Below are 19,082 nucleotides of genomic sequence, written 5' to 3'. Positions count from 1 at the left end.
AACAATAAAAGCTCAGTCCGAATTTAGAATCCTATTGAAAGTTCAGCCCTTTGCCTATTTAGATGTTCCCTTTTAACCATAAAAGTGCAAAGGAAACTCATTAAGTGCCCATCTGACATTGTCCACAGTGAGCAACATCCCTTTAATATGGACCCTAATTGACAAATCTGTATTATTTGCATACCTTGTACTCATATTCTGTGAAAGGCAACAATGTTACGTCCTGAAAGGACAAGAAAGAACCGTTGTAGGCCAGTTCTGGGGGAGTCACCTCTTCATTCAATGTTCGGCGATAAACTTCATAGGTGAGGATTTTCCCATTTGAATACAGTGGTCCATTCCAAGCCAAAGAAGGAGCATGGCTGTTGGTTTGGACATCAATTAGAGGGGCGGGCTGGGAATCTGGAGCAGCCTCTTGTGTATGGCCAGTTGCCCATTCGCTTACAGCGCATCCCAGTATAGTACAAGCTTCAACTTTTCCTTCGTACCTTAAAACAATAACATATTACAATATGCTGTTTCACGAATGCAAAAAAATATTTAGTTATTAGTTAATTAGGAAATAGAAGCCTGCTAGAGAACAATGTAACAAAGAGAATGGTTAATCTATAATAGTAAAGGAGAGAACTTCAGAAAAAATCTGAATACTTTCATAGCTTAACTCCATGAAAACAGCTAGATACACACAAGAAATACATGTACATGAAATGTTTTACCTGACGAAGGATTTATATTTAATTCCATCCAGTTCTTTGATATACACAGCTCTACTATATAGCAAAGCCCTGTCTGGCAGGGCATGTCTCTGCTATGGTTTACTAACACTTACAGGTCTTGTCCTCCCCCCAGCCTGTGACTGGACAGTGAAAGAAGAATAATGTGCTCATCTCATCTTTTTCCCACTGCTCTCTTCTCCTATCAGCATTTGCCTCCTTTCCATATGAGCATTGCATAACAACTTTTTGCTTCCTCATGCTGCTTCTCTCTTTCATAATCTGAACTTTGTTATACAGGACATTGAAAGAGGGTGGTTTTATGTCAAATTCAAAGGGAAAAAATACATTTCTTAACATACCGTATTAATGAATACCAAGCTGAACTATGTTGCTCCTTTTATATCTGCCTGGAGTTTAGCTTTAAGGATTGAGAGGAATCAATATCCATGCAGATTGGAACTCTGATAAAGACTAATGGTACTATTAACATTGTTGGTTTCTATCAACTTCTCTTGATTTTAAAGCCCAACTCCAGCCACCCCTCTTTTTTTTGTTTTTAATAGAGCCAGGAGGGGGGAGAGCTTCATTTATGTTTTTATTTCTAACACCTCACTGGAGTGATTTTTTCCTTACTTCCTGTTCCTGTGACAACTGTGCGAGAAATGGGTGGTGCTGTTGTCATCATGACTGAATAGTTCTAATCCTTCCTAGCTGAAAATGTTTTTTTTTGTCTGCGTCCCCATTACTGAATTTTCATATCACTTCCTGATCTATCCAGGCCTGGCAATCCAGTTTTTTAAACAAAGATGTTAAATAAAGGAAGAAGGGAAGAAACTTCACTTAGTTTATTACACCACACAACAAAAACAGCTAGGCAACCTGACAGTGGAGTATGTTTTCACTTTTATTTCAAAATTTGGGTAGTGTAGGAAAGGATTAGAATCTCTGGCATGGCAGGTTTTGATCCTATCCAGGATTCCATAAAGAGCTTTTCTGCAAAACTGCAGAGAAAATACTCCCTTACTATACACGGTAAACAACCGAAGACAGACTCCTTATTCATAATGAGTATTTAATATGCAGACAGAGGTGAGATAAGAAATTCCTTAATGGAATAAAAAGGGACAAAGATGAAAGTTCCCAAAAACGTCATAAATCAGAAATTCAGAAGCCATAAGATGTTATGCAGCAAACTGTTACAAGTTAAGTTAATGTATTTACACTTACTGAGTATATGGGTTGAGATCCTTTATTACAAAAGAATGATCAGTCCGAGAGACATATGAACCATTAAAATGGTACTGTGAGACCTTCATTTCAGCTGGGTGATGAACATAGAGAGCATAGTTGAGTATCTCCCCATTGGTCTTCAAAGGGGCTTGCCAAGTGGCCAGAATCTCATGAGCACTTACAGCTTGCAGCTGAGGTGGCTCCATCCCCGAAGGTGAAGATGGATGAGTTCTAATTCTAGCAGGACTACTTAAGCAACTCCCTTTGCTGTTAGTTGCTTGGATGACATATGTGTATTCCGTCCCTGGTTGAAGGCCAAAGTCATGATAGTGAGTATCCAAGCCGGCATAAATCAGCTGACCATTTCTACGTACTTCATAGTTTCTGATTTCACCATTGGGCTTGTCTGGGCCTTGCCATGATATTTTAATTGACTGGGCGCTTGTGACTGTAAAAATTGGAGGCTTGATGTGTGAAGGTTGAGCTTCCATTGTTCGGAAGTGAGTCCGGGAGCTAGTTGTGCAGCCACCGCTGGTGCAGGCCACCAAGCTGATGTTATATAATGTAAAGGGTAATAGGCTGGACACATTCATGGACAATCTCTTCCCAGCAAAGTATGTGTCCTTATCTATTTGAATGATGTATTTTGTAATTTCTCCATTTGGCATGGATGGTGGATCCCAAAACACATTAACCTCAGTGGAACTGAGAGGTTCAACGATTGGTAGTTTTAAAAATGATGGTGGCCCTTCTACAGTTTTTATAGGAGTAAGGTCACTGGTGGTGCAGCCAGCTATTGTACAGGCTATTATGGAATATGTGTACTCAGTATAAGGCAACACATCTTCATCTGTATAATTAAATGTTGCAGAATCAAAGCTGTAAGGTAATATAACATTGTTTTTTTGCAATCTGAAATAAAGAACATTGCCATTTTCATCCCTCGGTTTAGTCCACTGGATAATGATTTGATTGGGAATATCACTGTGAAATACCTTTGGGGGAATAAGATGACCTGGAGCTGCTTGACTCGTCTGAGCCACCATCCATGGACTATCTGTGTACCCAACAGAGTTCCACCCACGGATCTTATATTCATAATGTGTCCATGGGTGTAGACCAACGTCTGTAAATGTAAATACCTTCTGTTCTGTGTTTGTTTCTCTAAAAACAAAATTTTCGTTCGTTCTTTTCTTGTTGCCTGGTGAATTTTCTTGAGTGCACCTTTTGATCACTTCGTAGCGAGTCATTTGTCCATTTGGTTGGGACGGAGAAAACCAAGAGAGAGTGATGTGGGTGGCATTCAAGGATTGGACATGAGGGGGAAGCTGAGAGGATGGAGAAGCCTCATCAGTTTGGATACGTTGGGGAAATGTTTGGGTGTAGCCTGCGGACGTGCAAGCCTCAAGTACCAAATTATAGACTGTGTAAGGTTCAAGACGACGAAATAAAAACTGCCGAGCCAGGCCACTGTATTCCAGGTTATCATCACTGTAGATGTTGTACATCTAGACAAAAATGAAAAATGTGTAAGTTATAAAACTCAAATGGTTTTGATTGCATCTCTGTGTAGCTGAACTCCAGAGAAAAAGCTAAATACACAGATGATATACACATACGGGAGCTGTTTTACCTGCCAAAGATTTGTGCCTCGATCCTATACTGAGATTTACACAGCTCTGCCACACAGCACAATCCTGCCTGACAAAAACAAGCAGCTAACCCTTGTAGGGGGGTAGCCCCACTGCAATTATACTGTTTTGTTTTTTTTTATAACCTGGAGATAGACTTCAATAGTGCAGTCATCCCAAAAATTATATTTTAGTTTTTGGTAGATTCTGGAGAATTAAACTACCCAACAAATGCCTATTATGAGGGGTTCCCACTCTTCATATTTCAATTTGTTTTTAATTATAGAGCATGCTACAAGGGGAGCTGGAACACACAAAGGTTCCAGGAATAAAGAGTCAAATATGACCTAGTGATCTCATTGCTGAAGTCTGCAAGACATAAAAGAAACTTATGGGCCGATTCAGTCCATCAGGATCCAACTAGATGGACTGGACTTTACGAATTAGAAGACTTCACTGCATAAGTCACTAATTATTTTTAACTATACTCCCTTCTACATCATATGGACAGCACAGCCTTTGTAGAAGTGTACATAAGAAAGCTCAACAAAAGGTAGGGACAAACCTGTCTTAGACAGGTTTGACTCAGTTGTGGTGCTTCCTTCGCTACCTTTTGTTGTTCTTTTACAAACAACGGACACCCCGGTCCGCACAAACGTGAAGCAGCAGACTGAGTATTCAACCTCCCAGCCTTCACTTCCCTAACCCCCCCTCCCCGAAGAGTGCTGTGCCACTGGACAACTCTCCTCATTTTTCATTACATAAGAAAGCTCACATTGCTTAATGGGAATTTAAATGTCTTTTTTACTTGCTCAGCTTTTCAGATGCCAAGGAGGTGAAGTTGCCACACAAAGAAACAAAAATGGAATTCCCATTTATTTTCCTGTATACTCAAAAAGTTTTTTTCCCTAGCAGTATAATTATAGATGTAATGTGACATGGTCATTTTAGGCACACAGTGTTAGAGATTTAGAAGATGAACAGTTGTGTAAAATGAGGTACAAATTGCTGGATGGTGAATGAATTATAGAACATTGAACACACTGTTATTATGTTCACTAGAAGACATTTTTTGAAAATAAGAACAAGATAAGTTTATACAGGTAATACCACCATCATCCAGCACGTGTCTCTTGTTACAGGCTGAGGAATAGACCTTTCTTCTAACATGCAGCATTGTGCAAAGTTGGCTATTGTGTGTTCATTTTCTATATGGCCTATACAGTCTCATACCAGCAGTATGCCGTTGGTTCTCTCAGGTGCTGACCACTGTAGCAGCAATGCCCGACCACTTTCTCTGTTGTCTACGGTGAAGTTACTTAGTCCACTTGGCGCAGCTTCCCAGGTCTGTACAGAGATCCAGCCACTGGACACACTACCGGCGCTGTTGGCGGCCTCAATACATATGTGATACGTAGTAAAAGGAAACAGACCGAACACTTTAGCTTCATTTGTTGTTCCCTATTTACAGAAGAAGAATATGTATTATTAATATGGAGATACACATGTAGAAATGATAATATCATATACAGAACAGTCAAAATCTTTGTCAATGGCTAACATGGTACAACACTCTGCTATTGCCAATATTTTAAAATAGATGACATGGAATATTTGAAGCCAATAATGATCTCACAGTATCAAACAAGACGGGATAAGGTATGCCGCCAGGTCCCCTCCTCTCTCCTGACACTGTCAGGCTCTCGGTCCATGACTGAGTGCCCGACTTTTTAGAGGGGGTGACACCAAAATGACTGTCAGTCATTTTGGTGTCACCCCTCCAATGGTGTCATTGGAGGGGTGATGCCACTGATAAGAGATTCACAAAAAAGAGTATACAATAAGGCATGATACCAGACATACTAAAAAATAGATTTAGGTTTACATACACTCAACCCATACAGGTCTCAGATGTTTATATGTAAATCAAGTGTAGAAATGAAATGCTGTCTCTGGACACTTTTTCTGTAGTCATATATACATACATATTAAATAGTTACATAGTTAAATAACAATTGTGGGCCCACTTCTGCTGCAAAGGCAGGGTTTACATTTTTATGGCCAGTATATGTATACACATGCCTGCTTCAGCATCTTTGCAATATAACCAAGCACCTCCTGTTATTAGCATAACAAGGCTGTCTAAAATCCATCAAGCTTTTCCTGCATCCTAATCTTTTTATAATATGCGACGTATCTTCATGAAAAATGTAGACGGTGTTCTCAACACATGGAGGGGCCTAGCCGTGTATGATGAATGGCTTGTTTACACATGATGCCGGACAAACACATGGAAGATGAATAATGTAGAATATATATAGAAGGGTTTCGGTAAAAATCTGCACCACAATAGCATTAGGGACATCTCCTCCGGAATGCAAATAGTAATCACCTCGAACAGATTATATAGAAAACTGCCGGTTGCCTGGGGACATTTAGAACTATCTCTTACCAGAAGAAACATGGAGCATGTGGGCAATAAAGCAAAAACATATGTATATTGTCAATAGCAGCACCTGTTCAATTAGGTTTTATTCCCGAGAAGAGAGTCCATTCTGCCCCCTAGGTGGCAATACTATCTAACACTTTTTTTTTCTTTTTTTCAACCTGAGTACTTAAAAACGACTTAATCAACGAGCTTCACGTGAAATGACATTGTGCCTAACAAATAAATATTATGTTAATATTTAGGGTACTCCCATGTTCTTCTGCTGTGGGACATTGGTTATCATCTATGTGATAGGTCAAAACACAAAAATGTTCAATGTCATTGTGTGAATATGATAAAAATATTAGCCAGTTCCATATTTACTACCACCAAGTAAGTTCAGGATGAGCAACCTTGCTTTTTTTATCTGGCAGAAAGACTCTGCTCGCAGTTCTGCTCTTTGTTTACAGCCAGCACCACAAGTCTTCCCTGTCCTGGCCACCATAGCTCCAAACTGTCCCTCATTTCGAGGGATGGTCCCTCTTTTTAGACCAAATGCCTCAGTTCCTTTTTCCTTGTTAGTTGTCCCTCTTATTGGTCCGATGTATGGACCTCTATAAACAAATGAGCTATTTAACTACCAAAAGTATTATACTACCCTAAACCTTTCGTGTAACCTATACATTTTAGAATATGTTATTTTGAAAAGCCAGTATAAAGGAAAAGTAGTAGTAAAAAAGCCCTGGTCAGAGCTTCTGTCTTACAGCACTTGGGTCCCTTGTTTGAGTCCCAGACAAGATACTAGCATGGAATGTCCATGTTTCCTCCGAGTGCTCCAGTTTCCTCCCACATTGCAAAGACATGCTGGAAGGTTAATTGGCTCCTGTCTAAATAAATTCTAGTACATGTATGCATGCGACATAGGGACCAGAGATTGTAAGCTCCTTGAGGGCACGGACTGATGTGAATGTGTAATATGTGAAGTGCTGTGTAAATTGACGTAATATATACAACTACCTGTAATAAATTAAATAATTATTTTCTATATGAAGTCTCCATGGTCCTCATAACTGGGGGTGTGGCAGGGGTATGTCTCATACCTAAATACTTTGTGGTAATAGGTGTTCCTCTTTCTGATCCCAGAATGCTGGCCACACTTGGGCATTGCAGCCTCTTATATTTCCATGGGACTGTCTCCAATCGGCTCCTGCCTCAGGACACAGCCCCATAGAGGTCTATGGAGCAATATGCACAGGCACTAGGACAGTAAAGTTCAGTTGGAGTGCTGGCTTTTTTCTATGTCTGGATCTGCACGGTGTCACCGTCTACCCAAGCACCCACCCCTACAAATGGGTTATAGGGGTTTGTGTGGTTAGATATGTTACCAGGACAGTACCGACTTGCACTACTGGATGTAAACACATACCTCCCAACTTTGCAAGATGGGTAAAAGGGACATATTATAATACAAAGTATGTAGACAAAGGAAATACCCTTACCACGCCTCCAGTAAGACAGACCGTGACGATTAACGCACAAATTATGCAATGATGCATAATGAACAAATTATTGGTATAACCCCAAACTTTCCCTAATTTTTTATTTTCAAAATAACAAAAATAATAATTTATAGGCTAGATAAAAGTTAAAGGCCCCTTCCACATGGGCGCTTGTCAGATCTGCTGAGTGAAGCAGTATGGATTGGATGTCACCGTTGTGACACCGGCATCCATCCAATTTTTTCCTCCATCTTACGAAGGTGGTGGTGGTGATGGTGGAGCATGCAGGATCAGGGTAGAGGAGACAAGGCTGCCACACAGAAGAGTGACACGGCCCTCTGTAGGCTCTGCATCTCCCAGCCTGGCCCTTAGCAACCTGGGACCCTCTGGCCGGCACCATCCCCCACTCCTACCAACCAGTGATGATACTGGTTTTCAGGAGCTGGGCAGGATGCCAGCTAGAGCTTCCCAAATTGCAAAGAGAGCCATACTGCTCTGCCTGCTGCCCCCACAGGACCCAAAGAGATGCCTCCTAAGGCAACAGCCTCCGACTGTCTCATTAAAGGGATGGCCCTGGGAGGACCTGAGCAGACTGCCCATCTGGGGCCTTAGTGTCGGCCATGGGAAGGGGGCAAAAAGGATAGATGATCTTTGCTTGAAAGTGCACTTGTGCTTTAAACTAATAACAATGTTAGTTGTATTATACATGTAGGCTTTTTGTTTTTTCCTAATGACAGCTGGTGAAAGTCATCTGAAGTGTGTGTCCACATTGAACATTATCTCTGCTAGTCACAGACAAGAGAGCAGGACGGCTCTGAAGAAGAAATGGTATTAATAGCGGAATGAACATACTAAACAGAAAATGGCTTTAAAATGTACATTTTCCATGCTGCTGGTCATGTGTCTCTCCATTGTAGTTTTCCTTCTCTTTTATTTTGATTAAAATGATTGCTCTGATACCCCTCCAGATTAGTCCATCAGCATGACTTGTGGGGGTTATGGTTTTAAAAGCCCGGACAATCTACTGGAACTGATCACAGCACGAGGCAGAGCCAAACCATTAACTCGGAGAACCTCGCACGGGTCTTAATTCATGATGAAATACAAACCTACAAAGTACCATCAAGGACTCCAACTTTAGACAATCATTTATACTTCTCCATTATGAAAAAACATTGAGAGGGACGTTTAACAATTATTTGTATTTTATAAAATTGTGTAGACAGAATATTTCAGAACGTATTTGCTCGCAGCCTCTTACCTTTCATTAAGGTATTATCGGAAGCTCTCCAACCCTTATTTTCCCAAGACATAGAAACTGCAGCTATCTGCCTGTTACTGAGGTTCATCTATCAGTGTTTTTATATCTGATTAGTTGATTATAATGAGAACCTGCCGTTAACCCCTAAAGAAAAGCAATTGATGAAAACCAGCAAAACCTCTATCTCAGGGGTAGGCAACCTTGGCACTGCAAATCCCACCATGCCTCTGTCTCTGTGAGTCATGCCGATGGCTGTCAGAATGTTGAAATGCCTTATAGGACTTGTAGTTCCACAACAGCTGGAGTGCCAAGGTTGCCTACCCCAGTTCTAACTCATTCTAGCCAGTCCATTTTAATGCTGAACTCCAGTCCAGCCTTAAGGGGTGTCAATATACTTTTCACCTCCTGAGGCCAGGGGGATGGGTTGGTGCTTCAGATGCCCCTGTGCAGGGAAGCTGCTGGGTTTAGACAATTCACGGGGGAGGCGCCTGTGGCCACATAACTGCAGCCACACTGCATACATTCTGCAGAGCGACCAAAATGCTCTGCCTTCCACTCCCCCACGTGACGCATGGTCATGTGAGCTGAACGCAGGGCTGCCTGCATCCTAGCAAGCAATGGTGCTATGTGGGGCAGTGGTTGCTAGGATACAAACAGAGGTTCGGTGGATTAATTGGCCAAATTATTTGCTTGTTCGTCGAACTGCGAAAAGCTTGGATTTGGATTGAACTCATGGTTGGCCCAAACCCAAAGCTCATCCCTAGTGATGATGGTCTCCAGAAGGTATGTCCCTGACTGCCCAGGCTCACAGGAAGTGGACTGAATGACTGGACCACAAACCAGTGAGCACAGCACCCAGGCAGAAGGTGAATATTGCATTGGTTATTTTCCTATGGTCTGAGTTATATAGTATAATAAAATTCTAACTAGTGTTGGGCTTCAATTACCAACAAAGGGCCATATGAGCATGTGAATTGATGTGGTTATCAGATAAATATATTGGAGTGAGAAACTGGCATTTTGGCGATTCATAAATGATGCATCCTGCTTCAAGTGGGTACGAAAAACAATAGGTCAAACAGTTTTTGCTGGCGGAATACAATCAAAATGAGAATTGATCTGCAGACGTCAATAGATTTCAGTATGGACACTTGCTACACAAATTGGTCACAAGAACTGGTTCTCCAAATGTATTCCCGTCATTTCTCATTTATTTATCTGCTGACAGCGTTCTTTGCTGGACTTCTCTGTGGCTTTCCTTCCAAGTGACAGTGCAGGGATTTTGCAGGTTTTTTTCATTTTCGAAATGTTTTGCCTACAACAAAATTTGAAGGTATGAAAACTCTATCTAAACAGTCTCTATGGCTGCGGATTGGAGGCAAGAAAAGGGTTCAGCTCAACTCCAGTCTCTACCATTTGTTTTCTTAGTTTTGGATAGTTTTTCTTGCTGTCTGTCATTGTTTACGGAGATTTCACCTTGCTTCCCCTTTTTTTTGATAGCAGGACAAGAAATAATGGGAACAGTTATCTGTGGGACTGGAAGACACACACACACACTAATAGGAACCTATCCCAAGGCTTAACTTTCTCAACCATATTGAAAAAAGTGTTTTTTTGCATTCAGATGTGCTCACTGGAGAGACTTCCCACCACTTCCTGTCACAGGAGGAAGTCACTTCTGTCCAAATCTGAAAAAAATGGCTGCAGTTGGACTTTAGAGCTGAATTTTAATATGCTTATATTTCAGAGTACTGTACGTGGCTTCCTGGAAACATCACAGCACCCTGCTTCAGTAGTCCTCTCCATAGCCCTCAGCCCTGGTGCAAGCAGTAGGCTGGCTCCTGGGAGGAGCTATGTAAATAGGAAATTTAGGAAATAAATACTTCTTTCCTATGCTCCTTAGCTCCATCTAGTGGCCATATTGCAGTATTTTCTTGATATTACATGTTGCACTCCACCTAGAAAAAAGTATGCTAATAACATTCTCTTTTTTTATGCAATTTTACAGGACAAATTATAAATTGTTTATAACTACACCCCTTAGATAGACAAGCAAAAAATATGCAAATTCAACAACTAAAATCTCAGTTAACTTCTAACATGTTAAAGTCAATTCAGAAGCCATATTCATTTTTTTTAAAAGCTGCAGCTTTTAAATAAACTATACCTGGTGATCCTGCCATAAGTCGCCTTATTCAGACACTTCCTGTTATAGGGTGATAACCCTTTCCCTGTCTTCCAATTGTATTCCTTTGTTGTCACACACACTAAATACACCCCTAGTTATCTCCGAAACAGAACAAAGGGTTGCTCATCCTAAAGTTACCTGGTGGTGGTAAACGTGGAACTCACTAATAGTTTTAATCCTAGTCACACAATGACACTGCAAACATTTTTTTGTCCCGGTCACATTAAAGCATTTCGGGAGGAAAGACGCCGGAAACTCAGAGATCTCATTGCTGGAATGCTTGAGGGATATAAGAAGATAGAGACTTCCTCCTCCCGCCACTGTCCACCTAAACCTTAAACACCGGCTTGATGTGGAATTAGCCTTTAACCATTTGAAAAAAAGCAGAACACGGGTGTGATTAAATGCAGTTTTACTATCAGAGTAGTTTGTTAAATGATAACAATTAAAGCAAGCTTCAGCTTGGAGATCGGTTGCTTTTTTGTAATCGGAGACAGTGCAGATTAAACCATTAGAAGGCAGGAGTAATGGTGGAAAAAGAGGGAATTAAACAAGTGGAATGTGGTAGAACAACATTAATGACTATTGGATGGAGGACAGCGTCTGTAGTTTGCTGTGGATTAATGACGCTGTAGCCCTATTATTTCTGCTCTGTCAGTGTTTCATTTCGTAGCCCTGTGTACAACATTTCTAGACCAGTTAAAGTGGAAAACAATCAGCCTGTCCTCTACAGCGCCGCTGGGCATGACGGCAAAGCTTCAAAACTGCTCTACAAGTTCATGGCTGAAATCTTGAGACGTCTACGTTTTCTTATTTTAAAGTGGACACACCTTAGATAAATGTTTCCTTGTTGTGTACAAGTAATAGTAATGTAACACTTCCCGGCATTTATTGCTTGTCACAGAGATCATGATACTCCCCCTGACAATGCCTTCACCTGCTTTTACCTCCAGAAGGACAGAGCCATCCCCATTTAAGCATCATCAAGGGTCACCACCTTTCTAGAAGGGGCGTAACTAGGATTCCAAAACATCTGGGGCACCCTTAGGCAAGTAATGCTAGTCTAATGACAGTGGATCACAGACACTGTGTCTGAATGGCCACTTTGTTGGGACCAGGAGCATATGCCTTGGGTACCCAACGCTAGTTATGCTCACAACTGTTGGTCATAGATCAGCCTTTGATATGCTTCATCCTGCCTGCAGCAGACTAATAATATAATTTCAACCTAAGCACTTATTTTACCACCAAAAGGACGGAGCCATCCCCATTCAATCATCATCAAAGGTCACCACCTACTTCATAGCAGGGGTGTAACTAGGATTCCAAGACATCTGGGGCACCCTGAGGAAAGTAATGATAGTCTAATGACAGTGGATCATCACCTGGGCAGCTGTTAGAATACACATTACTGTGTTTATAGCAACAACTTCTGCCGTACACAATTTCGGTCACTAGATGGCAGTGTTTATAGGTTCTGTTATATATCTATGGTATATGCTCTGTTGTATTGAAAAAGGTAGAGAATAAAGCTGTTGCTTCCCTCCTGTTTCCAAGCCACTTGCAGCATGCATATCAGACTGTGTGCTCGTGTTTCTCTGTGAGGCTGTGCAAGAAGTTCAAACAGCGGCCACCTTGTTGGGACCGGGAGCATATGCCTTGGGTACCCAATGCTAGTTATGCTCACAACTGTTGGTCATAGATCAGCCCTTTACATCCTTCCTCCTGCCAGCAACAATCTAATGACACCATTTCAACCAAGGCACTTCTTATTCTTTGTGGTCTTCCACCACCTTGTTCATCTGCCCCAGACATGTCCAGTACTTATAGATATGAGGGAGCATGTGAGTGTCTCCTGTTTCTTGCACAATGCAGCATCTGATCCCTGTTCATTCAATCTCCAGGCCTCAGTGCTGTCATAGGAGGTCAAGGTCCTTAGCCCTATGTAAGCTATCATTCAGATCAACCTAGAACTTACATAGAGATGTTTCTTGGAATTTAGGCAGGCAAACAGGGCTGTGGAGGAGTGCAGGGAAAGGATTGCGAAATCCAGCAAACCTCTTGGAATACATTCAGTGGTATGCACTACAGTAATGCAGCTATGTAATTATTATTGCATCATTAAAATTGTAAAATTGATTTTTACAAAGCAGGCAGTGTAAGTTCCTGAACCTGATTTGGTAGCAGCTTCCTGCAATCCCCGGTACAGCAGAGCTCAGATTGAGAGAGGAAGAAACAGCCCAAGGAGCCAAACAGTTGATGTGTTGACAAGAGTTATGTTGATAGGAGGAAAGAGCATAGTGATAGAGAAGTGAGCTCATCAGGCTACTGCTTCTCCTTCACTGTCCAATCACAGGCTGGGGGTAGGAAGGAGACAAGTAAGTAATGTTTAACGGCAGCAGAGAAAAAAATCAGGTCTCCTGCTCAGCCAGAAAGGGCAGCTCTGTTTGGCAGAGCTGCATGAATCTCAGAACTGGATTGCCAGGAACACAAATCCTTTGGCAGACAAAACAGTTCCCTTATATACTGTATATACTGTATCTGCGCATTTAGCTGTTTGCCTGGAGTTCAGCTTTAAGTGAATGATATTTCAGCTTCTGCCAATGTTATGCTATGCTGTTTATGTACAGAGCATGGTATATTGTACTCTTTATGTACAGAGCACATCAATATAAAGCATTTTGATATCATGAACAGTTGGGTCTATTAAACCGTTTAGTGGTCGTCCTTTAGCTGGCTGTCCTCCTGGGCCACATAAGCCCGCCGCTGAGACAAGACGTGAGATTCCGCCTTTGCTGCTCTAAGCAGTTGTGAGAAGGGAACGACTGCATGTATTTATCTTCTCCCTGTGCAGGACCTCCTAATAGCTAAAGCAGCATTGACCTCAAGGGAGCTGCTGACTGGGCAGTTAGAAGCTTTTTTAAAAGTTTCTCCAGCTGGTACCTACTTAAAAAAGAGCTGCCTTCGCCTAAAATTACAACATAATATTCTAAATTAAGTATGGCATTACATTGGTGACATTAGGCTATGTTTTCAAGTAAAAGCATTACATCACTTAAGTCATCCCTGCTCTGGAATTTAATAGCTATTCATTTTTATCAACACATTATCCTAATTGCATTTGAACAGTTTTAGTGTTACAGATTTTTTTCTGTATATTAAGGATGTATATTTGATATACTCATTGATGAAGTGTTTGTGTATATGCAATGGCAAGAGTCAATGGGGGGCTAGAGACGGGGCTACATCAGGGCTGGGTGCCAGAGGGCTATCAAGCTCACCTGTTAGTTTGCCCTTAAAGCGGACCTTTACACTCAAAAATCCCTCTATGTATGATGATTAATAATAACATAGACATGTCACGTGTAAAATGCTGTGATTTTGAAATATTTACACTTGCAGAGCATTCACTTTCTGCTTTGAAAGTGCAAGTGACTTCAGTTTGCCAACGCAATGACGCTGGGATTGCCTTGTTATCAGCAGAGCATTGCTGGGAAATCTCATCTGCAATCTCAGGAGATCTCAGGGAAAGGCATTTTCTTCCCCTGAGATGATGTGCATGGTCACATGTCTAGTCACATGTGCCAGAAATCCAGGAAGTAAAAGAAGAGCTAGTAATCTGCCCTTAGTTAAAATGGCTACTGTCAGATGAATGGGAAAGAAAAGAGAAATCAGGTATGCAAAGAATACAAAGCCGGCAATTATCTAGAAGTATGTGTTTGTAGATTGTCTTTACTAAACATTTCTATAGGTGTGTTTGTTGTTATTTTAAAGATATGGGTAAAGGTCCACTTTAAAGACGGGTGTATTCTTCCCTGGTAGAGTAAGTGTCTTGTTAAGGCAAGTGGAATAGTGGAAATTGACCATTTTGGAAGACATTTTTTTTCCTCAAAATGGATACCATGCTAACTAGTACTTGAAGGGAATGAGAAACTTATCAAGAAAATGGGATTTTAGAATTTGGAAATGGGGGTCAGGGTGTGCTAGACCTACTTGGGAAAGGGGGGGGGGAGGGTGCAAAGGGATAATTAAACTATGTGGGAAAATTTTAAATAAATAACATTTGATTTCAAAATACTGTATTAAAGTATTTGGGGATTAGCACTTAAAGGGGCGCAGTTACACTTTCATTGTAGTGCCCCGCACCCCAATCTCATTCACACCTGCCAATCTTATACCAACCTGTCCTCCATCCAGCAAGATATAACTGACTAGATTGCAGAGCCGCTTGTCGAGACGTTCCCAGCCAGGCCCACACATGTACTCTGCACTTCAAATAATTCCTATGGAGCTTCCAAGTACAAGCTTGAACTCAAAAGCTGCATAGGAATGAATGGCTCCATAGGAATGTATGAGAGTGCAGACGTGAGCCTTGCCGGGAACATTTTGACAAGAGGCTCTGCGATCTAGTCAATTACATCTTGCTGGCACCGGTGAGGGAAAGACCAGGAGGAGGTGCTGGGGGCAGCAGGTGGAATCGAAAATAACAACTGCTCCATTGGCGCAGTTACTCCCGGCTGTACTCCGGACACAAAAGCTTTCATTTAAAGACATTCTCAATTAGTCACAAATGATACAAATCCACTTGGTGAGCACCAAATGCCTTTACAAAGACAGATATTCCCATATCAAAGTAATGGTGACATCAACACTGTGCTGTACATAGGCTGTGCAGAGAGCAGAGCTGTGGGAGGGACCCAGGAGGCCCCACCCACTATAGGCTGCCTGCAGAAAACTACAGGAGGGGGTGGAGACAAAACCAGTCACCTGCGCAAGGAGAGAGAGCAGCAGCGACTGGTCTTTATTACAGGAAGCTCCAGCACAGAGGTAAAGTTTCACTCTGGATTACTATACAGATCTGGAAGAAATACACAAAGCTCACCAAGATTCCAGTATGAATACACATTACTCTTGTATTTAGACAATATTTGCTTTAAGTGCTGATTCTTAAATGCTTTAATGTGTAGCCCTTTCACCCTAAGTGGAGTGGCTCTTTAACTTTAGAATTGCTGGAACTGTAATAAGTCTGGCTGATTTGTAATCTGTGATTATTTGATCATTAATAGGTGTTCTGTTATTGTCTGCACATACCTGTAGTGGGGTGTGACCCTGCTACAGGATGGGGCAGCCTCAACCGGCCAATCACTAGGAGTTTCATGGCCAGTGGTGCATGCTGGAGAGGGAATTGCCACATGCTCAGGGCAATCTGCCCCCAGGACTAGGTTGGAGAACGTGATTAGGCCTCAAGCCTGCAGGAGACCAGATGTGGACCCAAGTGGGGTCTGGAACTATCTCCCAGATAGCAAGGATAACTTGCTGCAAACTTGTGGCAGGGTGAAATTGTAATTTTGTTAACTTGCTGCACATATTCCCGGCAAGTTATAGACTTACAGAACACTTGCAGCACAAGTTCTAGTTGACACTTTTTGAATTTGTAGCAAATTTGCTTGGCAAGTCTACAGCAAGAGTCCTGCAGGTCTTAGCAAGAGCTCTGCAAGCTCGCTGGTCTGGAGACTTGCAATGCAGACTTGCTGTAATTGTGTAATTTTTGCGACTGCAATTTAAGAATATGGATAGGAAGATCATTTATGGACTTTTTTGTTTCAATTTTTACACAATTATAATTCGCCCACAGGTTGCCCACAGAGGCGCAAAGAACATCACTGATATGAACAGTGCCCCTCTCTGCATTAATAAACTATAAATGAAAGGGGTAGGGTCATGGCGCTTTGCATCCCTAGTATGTCCTCAGTCTTCTGTGTTGAATGGCACCCTGCGTCACTGTGGAAAAACAAGTATTGGGGTAGCTCCAGACTAAACACTGCAGCAGTCTTTATTTACCACCTGGAGGTCCATTTGATTATAAAAATATTTGCCTTGAGCTGGACTTTAATATGTATCTATTTTAAGAAAATATTATTTTTTTGGCCTTGACCATAATAACAAAATTGTGTACAAAACTGCTATGCATTCCTTTTAACCTTAAGGTGTATAGTTTTCTGTACCCTATCACCTTACCTGAGACTAGCTTAGTAAAAAGTCTCTCTAAGCATCTGCAATTACATGTATATCTAGTCCCTTACCTTTGCTCCTGTGCAGTATTAAACATGCCAGCAACCCAATGAAAGCCTTAATTCATAGTACATGTTTAATGTGATGCTCTTTAATAAGCCGCTCTGTAAATTAAATTCTCATAAAATGACTTTGGCTGTTGCATTAAATTTTAATCCTAATGAGCGTTCCGCTTTTTTTTCCCCGACACCTTTCTCATCAATGATTTTGGTTCAGAAGCTCAGACAATGGGTTCCGACACTGCTCAGTGAGTTCTCAACTTTACTTAGATCAGCCTCTTGTATGTTGAGTGTAATTATGTTTATGCAGTCCTGACAGTGTTCTTAATGACATGGTAACAGATTGTAAAACAGGCAGTTGGCATTGGCTTTTTTTTTTTTCTCCCATAATATTTTTAAAACTGTGTCCTTCATGTAACAGTAGTTAAGCGTGGCAGAAGGACATCGTTAGAGCCATGGTTAAGCTTTAATTTACACCATTAGGAAGTCAGGAGCCATTTTTATTGTCTGGCAATTTTCTTGCTGAAATATTTGGACCATATGGTTCAATTTGTGTAATAACCTTAATTTCAGTACCCTTCAAATCAGCCTTTGCCTCACGGAGAACGGCAAAAAACGCGCTTTAGCAGATAAGCGACCGTCTACACTAAAAAAAGAGAGGAGATTGATAACTTGTCATCCTAATTTTGGTGACGGAATTTACACATCATCCAGATGGTATCTCCAGATATAACTGTCAGGGGTCCTGATCTAATCAATACAATATATTAATACATCTTCCCCTGTTGGACCTCAAGGGGGAAGCTCGAAACATCTGGAACGCATGTGGAGAACGCCAAGCGGAAGTCTGATTCCTTTCCTTTTCTTTCCAGAATCAAACCGAGTTCAATTAATTTTTCATGTATACTTGATAAGTGTTTCATAATGAACTAGGAGTCTTGATGGATCTGGCCTTGTCATTTGGGGGAAGTCTTGGATTGCTGTCCCCATTCAGTCCATTTTTTTAAGCCAATCCATTAATCAAACTTACTGGCATCAGACTGAGATCTCAGCTCAGCAAGAGATCAATAACCATCTGAAAAAAATAGAAATATATAAAAAAGGGAGAGATGGCATTAATGGGCACAGGTATCCAGCCATGATGTAAGCTATATTATTAGAAAGCCAAGCTGTCTTCAGAAATATGGATAATCCGAAGAATATATGCTAAGGGATATTTATAATCCACAGAAACATTACGCTAATTTTGAGAGATTAGCAAATTAATAATGATATATAATTGCTTAATGAACTGTTATTTAATTAGAAATTGTGCACTGCAAAAAATAGAAATATTTAAAGTGTTACTCGCATTACTGTACATGTAGATAAATACTAAAAAAATCAACCTTTTATGTGTGACCTTTGCTGATACACACCAAAATGTACTACATCTGGTTAACAAATCAGACACAGGTAAAACTAATGCATTTATTTATTAACTTGTATGTCCAGCCAAAACTGTTTTCTTAATTTTGGATAGAGTGAGGATAAGTAAGGACCCTTATATTTGTGTAATATGTGGGAAAAACATGGTTTTGGGGTACCATTACCAAGTAATGACAAGTTTTTGATGCTTTACATTAAAGCACGTGCTTGATGTGCATTTAGTGCGCGTTAACTGAGTGCCAAGCTGGGGATGGAGACTGAGTGTCATTCAGTAAATACAAGGTATTGTTTTACTGTGTTTACTATTTTATTCATAAATACAGGCAGTCCCATAAACACGAACAAGATGGGGACTGTAGGTTTGTTCCTAAGTTGAATTTGTATGTAAGTTGGAACAGGTACGTTTTTTTAAGTGTAACTCCAGCCAAATTTTTTTTTCCCATTTTGGATAGCATAGAGAAGGGTTTACCCCCTGTAACGTTTGTTTTGCTCTGTGTGCCCCTGTTCAGAAGATTTCACCACTTTCTGTCCCCGTGACAATTGGGTTTTGAAAATGTTGGTTTGTCGTGGAAACAAGTATTGGTGATAAAGCTTCAGTGGAGACACCTTTTTCCCATGATAACTCTTACA

General features: G+C 41.0%; 1 protein-coding gene across 1 annotated transcript in view; it reads right to left on the bottom strand.

The window, feature by feature from the left end:
- Positions 1–19,082, bottom strand: part of USH2A (usherin) — a 534,204-nt gene that overhangs the window by 42,425 nt on the left and 472,697 nt on the right. The window contains exons 68-70 of the mRNA XM_018556052.1: positions 4,811–5,038; positions 1,944–3,454; positions 185–362 (exon numbers count right to left, since the gene is read on the bottom strand). Of these exons, the coding sequence (XP_018411554.1) occupies positions 185–362; positions 1,944–3,454; positions 4,811–5,038 (1,917 nt within the window). The remainder of the gene's footprint in view (positions 1–184; positions 363–1,943; positions 3,455–4,810; positions 5,039–19,082) is intronic.

Source organism: Nanorana parkeri, unplaced genomic scaffold (genome assembly GCF_000935625.1).
Source record: "Nanorana parkeri isolate BGI_ZX_2015 unplaced genomic scaffold, ASM93562v1 scaffold1, whole genome shotgun sequence".
In the NCBI taxonomy this organism is placed as follows: Eukaryota; Metazoa; Chordata; class Amphibia; order Anura; family Dicroglossidae; genus Nanorana; species Nanorana parkeri.
This window is presented reverse-complemented; position numbering and strand designations above follow the sequence as displayed.